Source organism: Achroia grisella, unplaced genomic scaffold, assembly GCF_030625045.1.
Source record: "Achroia grisella isolate CSIRO2021 unplaced genomic scaffold, CSIRO_AGI_Agris_v1 utg642, whole genome shotgun sequence".
In the NCBI taxonomy this organism is placed as follows: Eukaryota; Metazoa; Arthropoda; class Insecta; order Lepidoptera; family Pyralidae; genus Achroia; species Achroia grisella.
The window spans coordinates 548246-568737 of NW_026712979.1; the positions used below are offsets into that span (position 1 = coordinate 548246).

General features: G+C 33.7%; 2 protein-coding genes across 2 annotated transcripts; both read left to right on the forward strand.

The window, feature by feature from the left end:
- The first annotated feature begins 32 nt into the window (after positions 1-32).
- On the forward strand, positions 33-2715 carry LOC131849446 (uncharacterized). The gene is made up of 2 exons (XM_059199525.1): positions 33-393; positions 481-2715. Exon 2 carries the CDS (start codon positions 635-637, stop codon positions 2273-2275), a length of 1641 nt encoding a protein of 546 aa, XP_059055508.1. The 5' UTR covers positions 33-393; positions 481-634; the 3' UTR covers positions 2276-2715.
- Positions 2716-3743: 1028 nt separating this feature from the next.
- On the forward strand, positions 3744-10730 carry LOC131849437 (3-oxoacyl-[acyl-carrier-protein] reductase FabG-like). Its single transcript, XM_059199515.1, has 5 exons — positions 3744-4014; positions 6582-6807; positions 7160-7246; positions 7734-7910; positions 10299-10730. The coding sequence occupies exons 1-5, from the start codon at positions 3761-3763 to the stop codon at positions 10356-10358; spliced, it is 804 nt and encodes a 267-aa protein (XP_059055498.1). The 5' UTR covers positions 3744-3760; the 3' UTR covers positions 10359-10730.
- Positions 10731-20492: the final 9762 nt, after the last annotated feature.

Consider the following 20492-nt stretch of genomic DNA (forward strand, 5'->3'; position numbering starts at 1 on the left):
CTCGTGAATAATCTGTAGTTCGTGTCTATGGTTATCTAAATTTCTACGGCGTTTGTTGTCAATCTTGATATATTTTTTCTCTTTACTTTTGTTTTATGAGAAATTTGAGCTATTTTCTCATATATGAGAATTTATTTTGTACTTATGTTGAGTTCAAATATGTTTATATTTTAAAAGTTCCTTAAAGGTGATTGTAATAATAGTAAATATCTACAATATCTGTTGTAAAAGGCGGGTCTTGGTAACGGTGTCCGTAAATTCGGTATTTTTGTTATACATTAGTATAGGTGATGCTACTCAGTGAAATAATACATGTATAACTGCGATACTGCGTTACATTTAATTATTAACTTTGTAGTGGTGTACTTTCTGGTTACAAAGGAATATAAATAGGTAATTAGGTAGTTTCAAGTTAAATTTACTTTAACCGCATTCGGCGGGAATAAACATATTATTAATCAGCATGTTGATATGTTTCAGCTATATGGAATGCTGGAATATGGAAAATGGCCCGCCTGACAGGTGAAGTAGTACATAATTGTATGCTGTCGGGCGGCAGTTCGGACCTGGAGGCCCGGGCGGCTTGTGGCTGGATGTCGCCACTTGGATGTGTGGCGCGGCTGCTTAGGACCCGATGCCGATCCACCTGGACTCAACCAACAGATTGCCCGTCTCCACAAATCCCATTGTCGGCGCGTTTTACTCTGACATACCCTTTATAAACAACATGGATGAGATATCATATTGGATTTACACGAAACGGGCACCATGCCTCTTGAAATATGACACAGACAAGAATAGTTTGAATATTTATAACAAGCCTATAAGTATTCATACTATTGAAGATGACGTACTTACCCCGAAAAAGAATAAAAGAAAATTGTCATTACTGGACGATGGATCCATATCAACTGAGAAACAGAATGTATATTTCGATGTTTCCCAAATTAGAAATCAACCAATCGCAAAGAGTCATAAATCGGAGGCTCATGCCTCTAACATAGATTTCAATATTAAAAATTCGCCAGTACAGAATAAAAGGAAAAGAATAAAAATGCAAAAAAAAAGTCAAACTAACTTGCATAAAAAGAATAAAGTTGTTACATCTACTCCTAAAGCCAATGTAAACTTGAGGAGAAGTCTACGGCGACAAGGAAGTCTAAACAATAATAACATAACCCGCCTAGACAGCTCATTTGAAGTTCTCCATTGTAATCTAGCTGATGATATTAATCATGGTGCATATTCTGATGAAAAACACTCTTCAAAGCCCAAGAAACCATTGCAGATACTTGATGAAGGTGATCAGAGTGTAAACAACAAAAGCGATAATGAGAAATTAATAAAAAGACCAACTCCTAATGACCAGTTTGATGATTTAAGTGATGTATCCGGATTTACAGCCAATTATATAAGATCTACTAAAATGCACGCAAATAAAGCACCAAGAAATCTAAGGAGCAAAACTAAATGGAATCTCACAAAAGAGCATAGTAAGAATTTAAAAGACAAGAAAACTATTGTTTGTGTTAACAAATCTGTCAATACTGGAATACCCAACACGTCTGCATTGAACTGCAGTACAAGCTCATCACAGAATGTTGTTAACTTGGTGACAGTTAAGAGCAATAAGAGAACACCAAAAGTTAATAAAAGTACATCTTTACTTAAATTTATAGATTCAAGAAGTGGCAAAGCAAATGTAGTTGATGGGAAAGTGGATACCAGCAATGATCATAACCCCAATCTTGATGCATCATTCCAATCTTTAGACAGCGGCACATCAAGGTATCCTAAGAGGCAGAGGATTTCTTATACAAATACAACGGTGCCTACATCAATTAAAATGAATAACTCGACAAAACAATCTTTAGACAAGAGAAGAAACCCTGACAAATATCCTTTACAGCACAATGACAGGTCAGAGAGAAAGGAAAATCCAGACGAGACAGTCGTTTCTAAAACTAGAAGTGGAAGGAGTATAGGTCAGACATTACGACAACATAAAAATTCTGTATTAGTTGTGAGTAACTCAGTGGACCAATCTAGTTCTGTGGCGAGCATGAATGTAGCTATCACAGGTAACTCAACTCGGCTACAGAATGGTTCTAAGACTAAGAATAGAATGTCTACTCGGAACATGGAGCGAGTGAAATCAAACAGGAATGGTACATCACTGCGTAGAGAATCACTGAGAGACCGCAGTGGATTTGCAGCATGTTTCTCGGACAGCGATGATAGTGAACCTTTGAAACAGAAGAAATATTTCTGTTAGGGCTCCCACGAACTGTATTATATTTGTAGACAGTAGTTTAATGCGTAATTGAGTATTTATTTAATCTAAATGCTATAATAGACTTCAGAGAAACGGACTATTTGCAATATGTTAAATGTACGCTTCCTGCAGATGGCTCTACGTTTGCGCAATGTAATTTAATAATAATTTTTATCATTATATAAAATGCATGTATTAGCCTAATTGTAGATTACTGCATATTGTAATAATAATATAATGATTATCAAATTTATTAGTGACACAAATGCAATTTGTGCATAGAATTTTCGTTTTAATGTGCCATTAATTATACTTGTATAATGTACATGTACATCCATGACAGTTTAATTTTAATTGTTTATACATACGCAATTGTTTTTATTCAACATTATGTTTTATATGTTTGTGATATAATATCATAAGTAATGTATTGAATTTTACTTATTGAAAATTACATGGTCATTAATGTTATATATATATATATATTCTTGTTTTTGTGACGCCCAATGTTCTACTTTTAATTTTTTTTCTACAACTATGGTGACAATCAAGTATACGGCCAATCTGATGGTAGATGGTTACCGTATCCTATGGACGCACGTAACATCTGGGGTGTCACCTTATGGATTTAACCAATTTTGTTGTGGTTTACACTAAATGTTAAATCATAATAAAATCTCATGCCATTTGGTTCTACACTTAACAGCTTGCTATGGATACTAATTGTAATGATCAATCACTGACAGGGGCGGATCGTGAATTTGTGAGGCCCTGGGCTAGTTCTAGGCCTACTAGTACCTAATTATAAAAATACCCAACTAAAAAAATACACCGACCAGAAATTCCCCGTTGTACCATGTTAACTAGACCTTCACATGGTGCCCCTGAAACCATAATAATAAATTTCTGGTGAATTTGTCACAATGTGCTAACGAGCCTGACGTCATCATATCCCCCGCTAGTGTAACCCGTACCCGTGCACCATTCCATTGTCATCAATGAAATAAAAAAACATGTCTCTTACTGCGCCATCTGAGACAATACCTTTACACAGTTTGCTCCTTACATGAATTGCCGCAGGCAGCGCTGAATGATTTTTTTTCATCGCTAATAGGTATATATAGAGGGGAAAGGGAATTGTTAGTAATGGGGATTGATTATCTTATTGCTAGCAATGTACAATGTCAGGTTGACCTCCACGCGGTTCCCCCTGGAAACCATCATGATAAATTTTTGGTGAATTTGTCACGATGGGCTAACTGACCTAACCTCATGCTCATCTTATCGTCCTCCATTGGTGCCCCGCCAGAGAAATCCGTTAGCGCAGGCAAGTGCAACATTCCATTATCATAAAAAAATAGATATATGTATATGTGACAATGAAATCTGTACTTGTGTTTACGTAACTCTATTTACCTACATGATAATGTTATATAAACTGGCGAGAGTCTCACTCGTGCAACTAGTCTGTTATCGACAATTACAATGGACGTAGACTTCTCCGGCAAAGTCGTTTTAGTAACCGGCGCTAGCGCAGGTATAGGTGAGGCGGCCGCGTTACTATTCGCTCAGTACGGAGCGTCGGTGGCTCTCGTTGGACGAAATGAGAAGAACTTACTTTCTGTCACTAAACGATGTGAGCAATCGAAGGGCAATCCAGCTCTTGCGATAGTGGCTGACCTCGGTACGGATGCTGGGTGTGAGGAGACCGCTAGGAGAACTAAAGAACGATTTGGCAGGTATTTATCTATTTTATTTGGAATACAAACAGTTTCACAATGTAGTATGTATTTAAGTACATAAATATGTATATAAAACCAATACGGATATCCACGGGTTAATAATTGTGTTATGTTACTCACATTATTATATACATTAATTATTTACTAGTTTCTAACTAACCTAATAGGTTTTGTTAAATTTAAAGTATGACAAATCAAATATATCTAGGTATATCAGAAAATTTGCTGTTAAATACTTACATGAACAATATTTTGTTTTATTGGCAAAATGCAGTTAGTGATTTGGCATCTGGCGAAATTATCTCGAAAGGTGTCGGTCAAGTGTAATATTTATATTATCATATACCTACTGTAGTCTCGTGATACCATTTTGATTGTGAAATGGACAGTTAAATTAGTAAGTATAATCAAAGTCAACATTTGATTCTTATAGGACACTATGCTAAATTTAAAAAATCCTAATTAAAATATTAAGATAAAAAATATTTAACAAAACACACATAAGTGTCCGTTTAAAGTATTGATATATAAATATATAGTATAATAATATAAGCACTTTAGTCGAGTCTTAACACGAACAACTTTATGGCAAATAAAGGTATTTAGGTACCTCTCTCGACGCGGCGACGTTTCGACTAGGATGCGTGACCACGGGGTCACGAGCTGTCCAGTGAGCCCGTGACCACGGCTAGTTAGATGTTTAAACGTATTATTTATATTATTAACCGGAATAATATAAATAATAAGTTTAAACATAACTAAAATTCTGTTCAACAACTAAGTAATAACTTATTGAACGATACGATGGAACCGTATTAATGCAGTAAAGTCACTTATTAGGCACATACATAACAAATTTTGTTAATTTACTGAATTAATTAGTATTTGTATAAATGTTTCGGTACTTATTACCTGTCTATATAAATATCTTACTTTTTAGTAATATGTTTGCGAGTATTGATGGTTCGTATAGATGTAGTTATGTTTGTTATTCTTTCACGCAAAAATTACTCGACGGATTTTGATGAACTTTGCAGTGATGTTACCTTTTTTTATTGAGTGGTTTTGGCTACAATCAGGTGCTTTAGGTCTATAGCACTGCGTATATAGATCTATTGTTCTCGTCCTTACATATTCTAGCTTATATAATAAAATAACATACAGACTAAAAATTTCGCGCGAGTGAATCTGCGGACGCAGCTAGTAGGTATAATAATAAATTTTAAAGATGTTAACATGTTTTGGTAGTTTGTGTCGAAGGTAAGCTTTTGTTTCAATGTGTCGTCAAAATCTTATCTTTTTCAAAGATATTTATAATATTAGGATTAGGAATTTATGCGAATAATATACTTAGGTATACTTAACGTAATAAATACCATCCTGATCATCTAGATGAATGGCGGTCTTCCACAGTGCGGGTTTCTAGAAACTTTTTGCCTCGCACAACCACATTGTGGAATCACCTTGCAGCATGGTATTTCCGAACCGATACGATATTGAAACCTTCAAGAAAAGAGCTTATTCCTTTTTAAAAGGCCGACAACGTACTTGCAATTCCCCTGGTGTTGCGGGTGCTCATGGGCGGCGGTAATCACTTACCATCAGGTGAGCCGCATGCTCGTTTGTCCCCTGTGTTATAAAAAAAAAAGTATACTTTAATAATAACTATAACTGAAAAATTCACACAACACCATTTAGTCCCGAGCTAAGCTGAGCTAGAGTTATGGGTACTAGCACAGAGAACATAATATTACATACTATGCTAAGCTACACCTTATATAAATATGAAAATACATACATAATATACAAAATAATAATAATTATTTCATGCTCAAAAACACAGTATAAAGATTTAGGGATAAGAATATGGTTGTGTTTTCTCATAGCAATGACATACACACTATTATATAGTTTGAAACTCTACACAAATAATCCACATAAAAATTATATAGTCTAATAGAATCTCGTTGTTGTTGTAAATCTACTTGTTTATGTAAACGTACTTAAAACAATATTTATTTAAAAGAGCAACACATAAGTGTCATGCTAGTTCTTCTTGTGATTTGTCTACGGTCCGAATGAGTGGTAGAATAAAAAAATGTGACTATTCAAAAGTACTAATATTAAGTTTATTTGAATAAAGATTATTTCTATTTCTCCAGTGAATACGAGATATTATTAACATAGAAAATATTTCAATAGAAAACACCCAGACTGATACTAACAAGAATGTTTGTACCGTGGTAGGAATCGAAACCGCGGCCATCGAAAGTAAGGCTGATGTTAAACTGCTAGATCACAGGGACCGTCAAAGTGTATAATTTTGCAGTCATGCTGTATGATGTTGCTGGTCGAGACGATGTATATTACAGATGATGATAAACTGACAATGTGTACATAGAAATAATGATCTTATATACTAAATAAAAGTAGGAAAATGTAAGGTGGGGTGACACAGTTTAGATACAGCAGTGCCTAGTAGACAATATTGAATTTGTCTTACTAGACATTATTAAATGCAATTATTATTTTGATGTATCTAGGTGACTGTGTCCCATATCTAGGTTAGATGTGCTCGTGAACAACGCTGGAGTCACTGCTCGGAGCACCCTCCAGACAGCAGACATGCAAACGTTCGACACCGTGTTTGCTATAGACGTTCGAGGCGTTTACAACCTGACCAGGCTTCTGGTGCCAGAATTGATCAAGACTAAAGGAAACATTGTAAACGTGTCCAGCATCTCCGGATCTATGGTTGCAGTTGGGAGTTTGCCGTATAGCATGGCTAAGGTATTTTTTTTATTATTGGGGGGTTTTGGGCTATTGTGAGATGCTAAGACCTGTACACTGCGAGCTATAGATCTATTGTGCTCGCCCTTTTTCAAAGTTCGCTACAAATTCAGTTCAGTTCGATAAGAACTGAAGGATTTCCTTAGGAGCGATGGTTTTTATCTCCTCAGGACAGAGAATATTTTTTTTATTGATAATAATGGAATGTGGCATCCGCCTGCGCCGACGGCTTACGCTGGTGGGTCACCAGTGGAGTATAAGATGAGCAAGACCATGGCAAATAGCCCATCGTGACAAATTCACTCAGAATTTACGATGGATGGATTCTTTCATCATAATATATTATTTTCAGGCTGCTCTGGACCACTTTACTCGGGTTATCTCTCTAGAGTTGGCCCCACTAGGGGTCAGAGTCAACACCGTCAGTCCAGGTGTAACAGTGAGTTTTACAATTTTTATTGAAATATTTAAAAAATATATATTATCTAATATTTGCAAAATTAGTCAGTGTGTTAACTTATCCTATTTACGAAATAAATACAAATATGTCTATGTGCAGTTATTGTTTTATAAAATATAGCAGCCAGTCTTTCGCGCCTTTTTTCATCAAAAAGTCGCGTTATAATATGAAAATTTATCGCTTTCTGTGAAATAAATTCTGGTATATTTTTTATTTATACGTTTTATTCATTTTATATTATTATAACAATGAAATGACATTCTATGATTATCACCACAGAGTAATATAATATAACTACAGATAGTCATGGCTGTATGGGTACAGTTCCATTTGCCTTTCCTTTAAAGAATAAACGAAAAATATCCTTTGTACACAAAGACACGGTTTTATACAGCTATATTTTTTACTTTATCCTATTTCAAAATATAATTACTTATTACTGTCGTTATAAACATTCTGTACACAGATCAGTAAGATCGTGCAGCGTGTGACCAACTTCACGGATGAGCAGTACAATGAATTTCTGAATGAGGCCGCCGGGGCTATTCCCATGGGCGAGGTGTGTACGGGAGAAGATGTCGCCAAGATGATACTTCACTTGGCGAGTGACAACAGCAGGCTGGTGACGGGTGTCATCGTGCAGGTATGAACGAACATAGCAGCATGTATTTATTTACCTATTTACTAAATTAAAAACACATTTATTCATATACTTACGATATTTTAGCCGCTTATGAACGTCAAATATTGTTTTTCCTGCCGTCCAGTTCAGTATACAGCTTCAATTGAGAAGATCTGAGAAAAAACTCAATTGAATTTCGTTTTTTTTTTAAACCAGTTTATTATATATTTACATGAAATGGAAAAACTGGTTATCTAATGTAATAATGTGTTAATTCAGATTATCATAAATAAATATCATTGTATAGGAAATGAAATGGATTTTTACATTTTAGCCGCTTATGAACGTCAAGTTTTTTGGTTTAAAATTTTTTCTCTATACTGGATCAATATACTGAACCGGACAGCAGGTCAGTATATAGATCCAATTGAGAAGAACTGGCAAGAAACTCAATTGAATTACATTTTTTAACCCAGTTTATTTACAATGTTTATTTATATAAGTGTCTATGAAAATTCCGAGCATGAACAACTATTGCCATGCGCGCTCGTCATTTAAGTAATCGTTTAATGACTAATATTTACTTTACTATTTACTATAAGCGACGTATTTGTACGAATCCGTCTGGGTGCTATTGTTATGGATGTTTATGGTATAGTGCTCCCGCCTGCGCTAACCGTTTACGCTGACGGGGCAATTTTTACAACAATTTCCACTTTTTATATCTTTTCTTTTACATTTTTATTTTCTAACGCTATTTAATATACGAGTTATTATTCTATGCTTATTTTTTGTCTTTACTTATATATCTACATTACAGATGTATAACCACTATACAATTCGATATATCTTACTTGCTATGTGTTTTTGCTACACTTTTACCCACTAAGGGTATAGACTGATACTCTATTGAAGAATGACTGGATGAAGTTGATGTTGACACCATTAACTAATATGCTTTCCCTGGGGGGCGTGTGGTGGTCTACCCATTAATAGGTACATTGCAATGGACCTCTAGTCCCCTTTAATAACAATCCCCTTCCCTTTGTGACGCAAATAACCCTTCTAGAAGAAATGTAAAGAAAACCATATCAAAATCGGTGGCTTAAAATAAGCATGCGGAAAATCGGACAGACGAAAGTATCGTCTTTGTTTTATATTGATTCATAGTGTAAACTAATATTACAAAGAGATAATGATTAGATATTTTGTATTATTGTTGTCTGTAAAGGATAAACCCAATAAATATATGACCGATTATAAATAGCTACTAATTATGCGCAAGAGCATATAAAAGGAAAGTATGCTCAGATGTGACGAACGATGGAAGAGGGTGACATATTGCGCCCACCACAAACAAAACGATAAAAGCAAGGCAATGGTGACTATGTCTACCATAGTAATAGATAGATAAATTGAAAATATGCTCAGCCAATTTGGTAAATTCTTTCCTCAATAAAAAGCTATTTCTTTTAATGGATAATAATGGAATGGTGCACCCTCTTGTTTACGCTGGCGAGGCATCAGTGGAGGATAAGATGAGCATGAGGTCAGGTCAGTTAGCGCATCGTAGCAATGAAGGAATTTATCACGATGGTTTCCAGAGAGAACTACGTGGAGGTCAACCTGTCATGGTACATTGCCAGCAATGGGAGTGGCACCAGCTTATTACATTATCATTCATTTAAAAAAGAACCGAGCGGATTAGTTAGTTTATTTATTTATTTTTTGTTTATTTTGTTATATTCGATCGTAGACATAACATAATTATCTAGTAAGAATAATCTTGTTCCGATTAATTGTTCTTATCTTTTAGATAACATATCTGCTAACGTACTACGAAAACTGACTGGGTTTAGATAATCCTTTATTTATTTTTCTAGTGTCGTGTAATATACAGTAATCTTATAATCTTATAATTATAAACACGAAAGTGTTGAGTTCGGATGTATAGGAAATAGATGGTTGAATATTTGTTACTTTTTCACGGAAAAGCTACTGGACGGATTTTGATGAAACTTTATTTATTTAATCCAGGCTACATGCCCCATATTATAAATAACTTATAGACTAACATACATCAGAAATAATTATAAAATATAAATTCAAATTATCTCTATGGACACGAAACTGGCGATGGCAATTTACCACGGTTCGGCCTGTAGTCTTTCATCAGGACAGCATGTTGGGACCCGGTACTCAAACGCTTTGAAGTTCGCATTGTGACTCGATTCCAGCTGCGTCACTCTCAATGTCAGGTTACTTTTGGTTCACAATGTGATTCTTGGTGGTAGCTTATACATCAGAATAACACTGGCTACAAATAAAAAAAAAAATTAAAAAAAAAAATCACGCGGATGAAACCGCAGGCTCAGCTAGATGTGCTATAACAATAATCTTCGTGTGCAGGTGGATGGAGCGCTTCAGTACGCCAAACTTGGAAACCTGATGAAGAAACAAGTGAAATGATTTTTTCTAAATCGTATTTTTTTATGTATATAATTATAATGAAGAAGGACGAATAATCCAACGGCCCATCTAACGGTAGGTGGCAACCGTACCTTATATTTATTCCAAATTATTAAACTCATAAAGTATTTAAGTTAATAAGATACATTTACCGTTAAGACTATCCTTAACTCAATTGATGGATGTCAAACTTCAAATATATATTAGATTAACCCCGAAAACAAGTGATAAATATAATACATTGCATTGTAAACGGTCCATCCGTTTGAGAGGTAGTTCAGAGATTGGACGATATTATTTTATATTATAATTTTTCTTTTTTTATTGTAATATATCTTATTTTACTTTCTATTTACTATATAATGACCAACTGAGTTGTGTTTAAATAAAAATATTTATTAAAATGTAATATAGTTTTATTTTAGTTTTTCTGTTTTATCTATATAAATACCTCAATGGCATAATTATGAATAACACTCCACGCCACTGTACACGTACACAGCGACATTTATTTATTTAATTTATGATTAATTTGACAAATAGATATTTGTATAAGTTTGACATATTTTGACAGGTTAGTCGACATTAGACCGAAGAGCTGGCAGCAACCTCGGACAAAGAATTAGTCTAGCCATTCAAAGAGGGAACGCTGCCGGTATCTTCGGAACTTTGCCTAAAGGGTCTCCTTTTAATAATATGCTTTAGTTGTTATATTATATGTTTTAAGCTTTTTAATTTTAGGTTCTTAGTTGTACAATTAAGTTATTTTGACATATGTTTATATATGTTAGAAATTGTTACCCTTATAGGGTAACAATTACAACTTTTTTGTGCCACCAGTGCCATGTCCCGGCCTCGCACGGATGCATTACATTATTTGAATTTCTTGACTTGTTCTATACTATAAGCACATATAAGATAATATTACATACTATAACACACATGTATTATATATAAGCCTACCTTTTGAACCGCTGTATCTATTTCTGAAAGTTCATTTAAATCCATTGCGTAAATGAAAAGATATAAGCGAACGGACAGTGACGGCGTTTTAGTTTTTATACTATGTAAAGATAACGTATATATGTATTTTTATCACACATAGTAAATATAAACCAGATGAGAGTACTGTATTCAAATATTTGTATTCTGCGGGAATCGACCTCATGACCATACCGTACAGGGGGACAGGGCCGTCTTTCACCTACTAGAGGCCCTGGGCACATTAGGATAATGGGCCCCTATCACCATACTAATAAAGCACTATTTTGTTAGAATAGACAAAGAGATTTTTGAACCTGACACTTTAGAGATAAAAAAATAATTTATAAAGTCGTTATGTGATGAGAGTTTCAAGTTCTTACTAGACATTTATATAAAAATAAACCAAAAACTGTGTAGCGCGGTGGTATCTTCATCACTGTAGCGTTATCTATATAAGTTGTGATGAGGTGGCGCTATATAATATATTATTTATTGTAGTATGTAAGTAGTGAGTACATATACTGCTAAAATGATTGTACTATTTATTAGACATTATTAAGTATAGCGTGCTACATGGTTTATTAGTAACGCGACCAGTCGACGCGGAGTCGGGACCCATTTACTTTACTCTAAATTACAAATTTAGATCTGTACTTTAAATATACATAAAATATATATGGTGAAAGTATATAAAAATCATTATGTTCAATTAGTGGTCCACCTAAGTCATAGGTGTCATGACCCCCATGACCCCCCTGAATCCGTACAGACAAGATTGTAATATCAAATATAGGTAATAAATCTGTAACAATAAAAATACAACGAAATGGATGACAACTGTATTGTGTAATTTTAACATCCTTATCTTGAAATGGTGATAATACAGTATACAATGTATTTATGTATTATTCACTTTTATCACATAGATATACACGTAGGTCAATATTCTATAAGTAACAAAAATAATGACAAACGTGCATAGCAATGTTGATTAATGCACAGGATTTTCATTTAATGTTAAACATAGGCTATATATATAAGTATAGAATGCAAATAATTTGGCTTTAAAAAAAGAAATTCAGTTCAGTTTTTTGCCAGTTCTTCTTAATCGAATCTGTATACTAAACTGGACGGTAATGAAAAAAGAGCTAATAAAAAAGACTTGATGTCATAAGCGGCTAAAATGTCCTATATGACTTGATTTGATTTGAGTTGGAAACGTAATTGAGTATTTTTTTTTATTTTAACTTATTAAGAATCATAATATTTAAACTTGGACAAATAATACAGCGCCATCTAGTCCACAACTAAGCAAACTTGTACTATGGTTAGTAACTTAGTATTTACCCTTAGGTAGGTATACTATAAGCTAGCAGTTTATAAATATTTAATTATATTCTTTTTTAAGTAAGTACAATACAAGTACCTACACAGGAAACACCAATGCAATCATAATAAAAAAAATACCTATTTGTATCATACACGGAATCGAACCGCATATTAGAAATATGGTGCTATGGCAATTTCCCTAGATGCCATGAAAATCAGAAAAACTGTAATTTCTATACCTATACTAGTATTATTCGTTGTCAAATTTGTTTAACATTTATTCTTAAAATCTCAGAATATTATTGATAAAACCCATAAAGTTTAATGAGGCATATTAAAACATTTAATAAATAAATATTCATGCAAAACTTGTTAAAATCTAACTTTGAATCCAATGAGGCAGTCGAATTAATGTCTTTAGTACACGATTGGTTATTTGCAAATACTTATGGAAAATTTCAATTTCAGCGCCATCTATATATTTTTAATTGAACTGTATTTTAACTATGTATTAATTAATAAACACAGTTTACAACAGATGGCGCTGTTAAATTACAGCGCCATCTATTGTTGAATAGGTGAACAAATTCAAGAATTTGCTTAAAGTGTTGTATCTACTTGACAACAGATGTCGTACTGAACTAAATTTAATAATAATAATAATATTTATATTCGACTACTAACTGTAACCCCCGTCAGCGTTCGTGTGGAATTAAAATAAGTAAAATTGAGCTAAGTTACTTCTTATAACATTAGCTACATAGCAAGTGAAGTTTCGTCAAAATCTGTTTCGGAGATTAGCAAAACAAACAGATACACAAAGATATACTTTTTTAAATTGTTTTTTATATACCTATCGTATATAGGTTTGTATGCGTTTAGTAAACATAAAGTTTATTTTGATGTCAGCCACAGTCGAACTCAGGACCTATTTGGTGTAAGTTTCTGTAGTCAACCACTGGACCATAACGGTCTTAGTAGTTCCAATATTGTATGTGTATTGATTTAGTTGTTAACTCAAATTAAATGTGCCAATCGACATTGTTACACAGAAATATGACAATGGAAAATATTTTGCACAAAAAAAATGGCATAAAGAAAAAAACATATTGAACAAAACTGGACGTCCACACTTGACATTTTGCAAAGCGAATTAACATTGACAAAGCGGCGTGCTGCATCGAGAAGGGTTTCTTTGAATTCGTTGGAAGTGTCAGATATTCAATCAAATTATTCCGCAGTATAAGTTTGTGAGTAGGTGCACTGCTTTACTAAACCTTGTCGTGGGAACGTGACTGCAAGGTGTTACTTATACTTTGAACGTGTCGACACTATTATACGAATATTATTCAAAGAAATAAATTTATTGAAATAAAGAAAGTGCTTTTGTATAGTCATATTTTTTTACTTAGGAACTTTCATTAGGAACAGAGTCACCACAAGAAAAATAATCAAGAAACTTGCGTATTGCTCTTATAAATAAATGTTAAAGAAATACATTTATTTAACATATACAGCACTACAATAACATAGTATTACAAGTGGCAAAATAAAATAATATGATTATAAAAAGTAATTATATTAAGTTTATTTATTCTATTTCTATTTCTTTTGATGACCAAGATTCATGGATATTCCTACAAAAGACAATATAATAAAGAATATAAATTTGTGAGTTTCGATGTTCGGGGTAAGGGCCAGTCCTATTGATTCGATTTTGAAAATTCTTTTAGTATTGGACAGTGTATATATAATTTATTATGGAAAACTATAGTCTATATAACATATACGGCACGACCTATGCGTGCGGAGCTGCAATTAAAAAATGTTGCAGAAACTGCAAAAATGAAGCTAATCGAGTCAGATAGTTAACAGATAATGTGATGATAATGAGACATTAATTTTGGTTTTACAGTAGGTACAAACAATGAACTCATCTTCCTCTCTTCTCTTCTGCTTGCTGTACCGAATAGGGCCCATAATAGATCTACGAAATGTAAACCAAACAATTACTGTAACATTATGGAATGCAATGGATAAATAAATCTCACAAAGCTGGCGCGGAAGAAGAGTAAGAAGAAACCACGGTGAAAACTTTGTTCAGAATTTATCTATAACCAAAAACTCTGTAAGCATCATTTCAAATATATTATTATCTGCGCCCGCGACTTTGTCCGCGTGGAATTTAGTTTTAATTACTAAAATAAAAGTAGCCTAAGTTACTCCTTATTACATTGGCTACCTGCCAAAAAAAGTCCCGTCAAAATTGGTCCAGCCATTTACAGATTAGCCGGAACAAACAGACGGACAGGCAGGCAGACAAAAGTTGTAAAAAATGTTATTTTCATGTATGTATGTGTTAGGTGTCAATTTATATTCATATGCATGTAGTAAAAAACTGTTATTTCAATATTAGGTACAAACAGACACTCCAATTTTATTTATATGTATAGATTTATTCAAAAATGATACAAGCAACATCGTGGACGGATGCTGTAAGTAACCTAACACTGCTTGCATTGCTACTGTTTGCCTACTGTTTTGCTTTTGCCGCTGTTTGAGGTCTACCACGCCACAAAACACAACCCAACCCAACCCAACACAACACAACATTATCATAACACGCGGTGTGTGTTACACAACCAAAATGGATACATGTGGATTCCTATCAAACGAACTATTTTCAATATTGGAGTAATGACGCGCAAACTGTGAACTTATTCACAATTTGTAATTTTTTTGGATACTATATCTAAATAAATAATTAAAATATTAAAGGAAGCATAGTAAATAAAATTATTTATTCAAGCAAACTTAAATTTAAGCACTATTGAATAGCTATATTTATTTTTTTAAATCTACTATTCATTCGGAACGCTGTATCATCACAAGATGAATGCGCAAAAAACTCGCATATAACATGCGTGTTTTTTCTTTTAAATAATTGTTATAATTTTATATTTTTAAGTTGAAATGTGTGAATATAAACTAATAAAGTATTTGTGGTTACCCCCACAATATTAAGTTGATATTGCCAACGACAAGATTCATATAATGAGACGATACACGTGCTTCTTGCGTTTTTGAAAATCAAGTTAACCGTGTTCAGTAAAACTTTAATTAAAAAGTAAATATAAATAATTAATATTTATTACCTAGTGGTACTATTCCGAGTAGTTCCGGAATAGTATTTTTTTACAACAATAATTTCTTTTTGTATTACAAAACCAGGTTTCTAAATTCATAAAACTAGAACTATTCAGTTTAAAAACAGGACGCAGTAATAGTTAATTAATGTGTAGTAGAAATAGGTGAAGTGAAGTTCAAGTAATTAACATAATCATATTATTAATAATTTTAAAAAATTTTAACGATTATGGTTTCTAAGGCATATATATTTTTATATTTTATTTTTAGTTTGAAGAGAAACTACGGCCGCTGATGGTAAAAGACATATATTTCAAAATTGACAAATAATAGAACAATACAAAATGGATTTTAAATATATATATAAAAAAAATAACTATTTAGGACTTCCCAGGACACTACAAAAACTAGCACATGTCCTGGGAAAACAGGAAGGTTGGCAAAGCTTGTTTAAAGCAATTTTGAATAGTCATATTGTTGTATTGTTAAATATTTGTCCAAGTTCAAACTGTATGTAGTGTCACAGTAATACGATATGACTATTTGTACAAATGCACCTCGTCGTTCGACTTTAGTTAGCTTTTTAGAACAAAAAAGTGTTGTTTTCAAAGGAGATCTGTTATTTTTTGGTTTCAAAGAAAGGTGTCACTAATCAGAGACATGTGAACATGTGAAATCGTACAGAATATACCTATGTCTGCCTAATGAGGGCAATTTTTGTAGATGTATTTATAAGGAGGCGCGGAATTTTTGGATTTCAATGTTTAATGTTCAAAAAGACGGGTTGGTCTAACTTTAGCACACTGCTTTACTTGGTCGCGGGTTTGATTCCTAGCACGGTGTAAAATATGGTCGAGCGCAGTGATGGCTGGCTCATCCGTCATACTCGTTAACGAGTGCTGCTTGTAGGGACTGGTCTGCTCTTATCACTACGACTGATTTAATCTTATTGTTTTTTTAATATTTGAGCTTAAATACATTTAGTAATAGTTAAGCTGGTTGGTAGTTTGTATTCACACGTTTATTTGAATAAATGATTTTCTATTCTATACTATTCTATTATTAAAAAAAATTTTTTCTTGTGCTTAAAGTTTATTTTTGTATTAGTAAGTAGGTATACGTATTTATAAAAAACACAATGTACGTATGTATATCCGTTGTCTGGTATCCATATCATAAGCTCTGCTGAGTTTTGGTTGAAATGGTGCTGTGTAAATTGTCCTTGGTTATTATTATTATTATTATTATCTCTTCTCTTTCTTTCTCTTCCTTTACAAATTTAAAAGAAGGTAATACTCACTTACACTTACCTACACCGCCTTAGCCAAGTGTGGGAGAGATTGTGCTGTGTGATGATATTGTTGAGGAGGTCAAGAATTTTCGAGTTATGAACCTATAAACCAGTAATTATGAAAATATGTATAATATAATATATATCCCTACAGTGAAAACTTTTATTAAAAACTTCCCCTGTATCAAATCGTAGCGGGAGCCTAAGATTTAAAATATATACGTTAAAAAAACTGTGAAACAAATAAAAGGGAAAAAAAATCTATAAACCACAGAAGATGTCATGGTGTCATCGTATCGTCACAATGGGTTGGTGCATCCACCTGCCTACACTTAGCTAATCGTCGCGAAATCACCTAAAATTTAACACCATGTTTTTTTGGGGGAACCGCGCAGTAGTCGATCTGACATGGTACTTACAATGCTTCCTCCCTTGCGAACCATTACGTATGACTATCTGCCGAATTAAAAAACTGTATCATGTATTTATAATAGTAATATTTTCCTATAATCTCTGTCTATCTTTACATGAGACTATCTACTTTCTTTTACTTATAGTAAGAAAGTAAAGAATAATATTATATTTGTAGTTTTGTAACTAAACTTCAAAACTACTATATTGTAGTATAGGTAGAACCCGGATAGATGCGCCACTTTTTGCCACCTAACTCTCCTGAATATTACTTATCATTAGTTTAATTTATTTATGTTAAATTACTATTTGTTTTTTTGACCTATCAATTACAGATTTTGCAGAATTTAGCTTTTTGTGGAACCCTTTTTTTGAGGATAGATGCCTATCTGTATCTGATAGTTGACCTACCATGAAAATGCCAAGAAGGCTAGATTTTTTGCCCTTTACCCTTTATCTTAATTTTACTTTTTACCCTTTATCCGTATAAAGGGTAAAAAGTAAAATCTTACGGAAAAGACGTGGTCGCTAACTATGGGCCCCATCAACAAGCTCAGAGTCACTCAGAGGGCAAGGGATAGGGTTATGCCGTCATCTGCGTGATCGAATCAGAAATGAGGAGATTGACCGACATAGCCCGAAGAATTGCGACTTTGAAGTGGCAATGGGCAGGGCACATAGCTCGTAGGACAGATGGCCGTTGGGGCAGTAAAGTCCTCGAGTGGCGACCACGGACCGGAAGACGCAGCGTGGGAAGGCCTCCAAGGTGGACCGACGATCTGGTCAAGATCGCTGGAAGGCATTGGATGCGAGCAGCCCAGGACCGATCGTCGTGGAGATCTTTGGGGAGGCCTACGATGATGATGATGAGTGACTGGTCATCTACCCGGGTTCTACCTATACTTTTATATATTCTTTTATCCTTTTATCCTATTCAAAATATGATGTTCTTTATATACATTTTGTTTTATACACTTCTGTCACTGCGCTCTGCTATAATAAACGTCTACAAGTATCTCTGTTACGTGTTGATGCGGCTCGAATGATAGATGGTAAGTGTTGATGGCTTCAGCAGATTAGTGTTGTTGAAAATGATATAATTTGCTTACTATCTTAAATTTAATGGTAAATATACTATTAATTACAAATTTGGTGGAGTGAACAAATTATACGTTAGATCGATCGGTTGATATTTGAAGTGTGTACGATACGTTGCGTATTTAAATTGGATGGGTGCGCGCTCCAATCAGAACGCTCCCTTTGTATTGCGTTTTGTTGCTGCTTGTACGCGAGAATCTCTATTATTTTCATTTATTATAACTATATTCATATTATTTTTTTTTTCTTTCTTTCTTTCTTTCTTTCTTTCTTCATATTTATTTGGAATGTACTTGTAATATAATAAAGTGCCAATCAATGTTTACACAAAAAATCTAAACCCCGACTTCTTTATTCGTAAAAATTAATTTGATTCACAACAGCTTGGTTATTCAAAGGGTTATGCAGCGTAAACAGTTCAAGTAATTTTCAGTCTTATGCCGTAGGACTTTAGGTGTAATTTTGTCGAGCAATGAAGAGTGGGCGGGGCTGGCGGCCTGTTTGATCCAGACGTTAACCCTTACCTACGCCTCCGGAAAATCGGGATCAAGTCACATTTCCGTCTTGAAGACAATTATTGGGTTTCTATACAACTTATTGTCGCTAATCTCTTACGTAAATACGTCACTTATGTCTATACATATAAATAAAAAATTGGAGTGTCTGTTTGTACCTAATATTGAAATAACCGTTTTTTAATACATGCGAATGCATACGAATATAAATACGGTACATACACCAAAATAACATTTTTGTCTGTCTGTCTGTTTGTTGCGGCTACTCTCTGAAATGGCTGGACCGATTTTATGTAATAAGGATATAGATTTATTTAGGCATATTTTTGATGTAATAAGGAGTAACTTAGGCTACTTTTATTTTAGAAAAAAAAAAGTTAAATTTTATTTATATGTATAGATGTGTGACTGCAAAATAACAAATAGCAATTCAGTAAATTATTGTCTTAAGATTGTTGTCCAAGAAGTTTTCAAATGTCGATGGTGAACGAAGGACTTGATAAGTCCAGACAGATGGCAAAATTAACGGTACCATCACTTCTAAAATTATTTTAACTATCCGTGTTTTTATTACTAGGTGGTTTATCGGTTTAGCTATGTAATATTATGTTATCTGTGGTTTAGCACACCGCTTCACTTTCGATGGTCGCGGATTCGATTTCCACACGGTACCCATATTTGTATTCATGAGTATGATTGTTTGTTTCGCTTTGGGTGTTGATTATGTATGTATTAACAAAAAAAAGTATCTAAGTATTTATATCAGTTGCCTAGTACATATTATGTTATCTGTGCTAGTACCAATAACAAATCTGCTTAGCTTAAGACTAGATGGCGCTGTGTTAATTGTCCAGGTTTATTTATTGGTATAAGTACTTCTATCAGTTGTCTAGTACCTATAACAAAAGTACTGCTTATCGTATAAGTACTTATATCATGGCGCTGTGTTAATTGTCAGGGTTATTTATTGGTATAAGTCTATAAATATCCTATAACAAAAGTACTGCTTATCGTGGGACTAGATGGCGCTATGTTATTTGTCCAGGTATATTTATTTATTACTAGTATGTGAATCAGAAATGTCAAATGGCACTTGAAGTTTTGGTGTCGGTTCTATTCGAACACACGACCCTTGACATCCAATACTGGGTATAAACCACTAAGCCATGGCGACCAAAGTTCATTTGTGTTTAAAAATAAACAAACTGCCCCGCGACAACTAAATTAGCGGCGCATATGTGTTATTTTATTTATTCGAGTTGCAATCATGCAGCTCAGCACGAACTCTGCTCTTGCAAAAGCCTTCGGATCAACTCAGTTATTACTCACCACAAAAATCGACCATAACGCTATAAAATT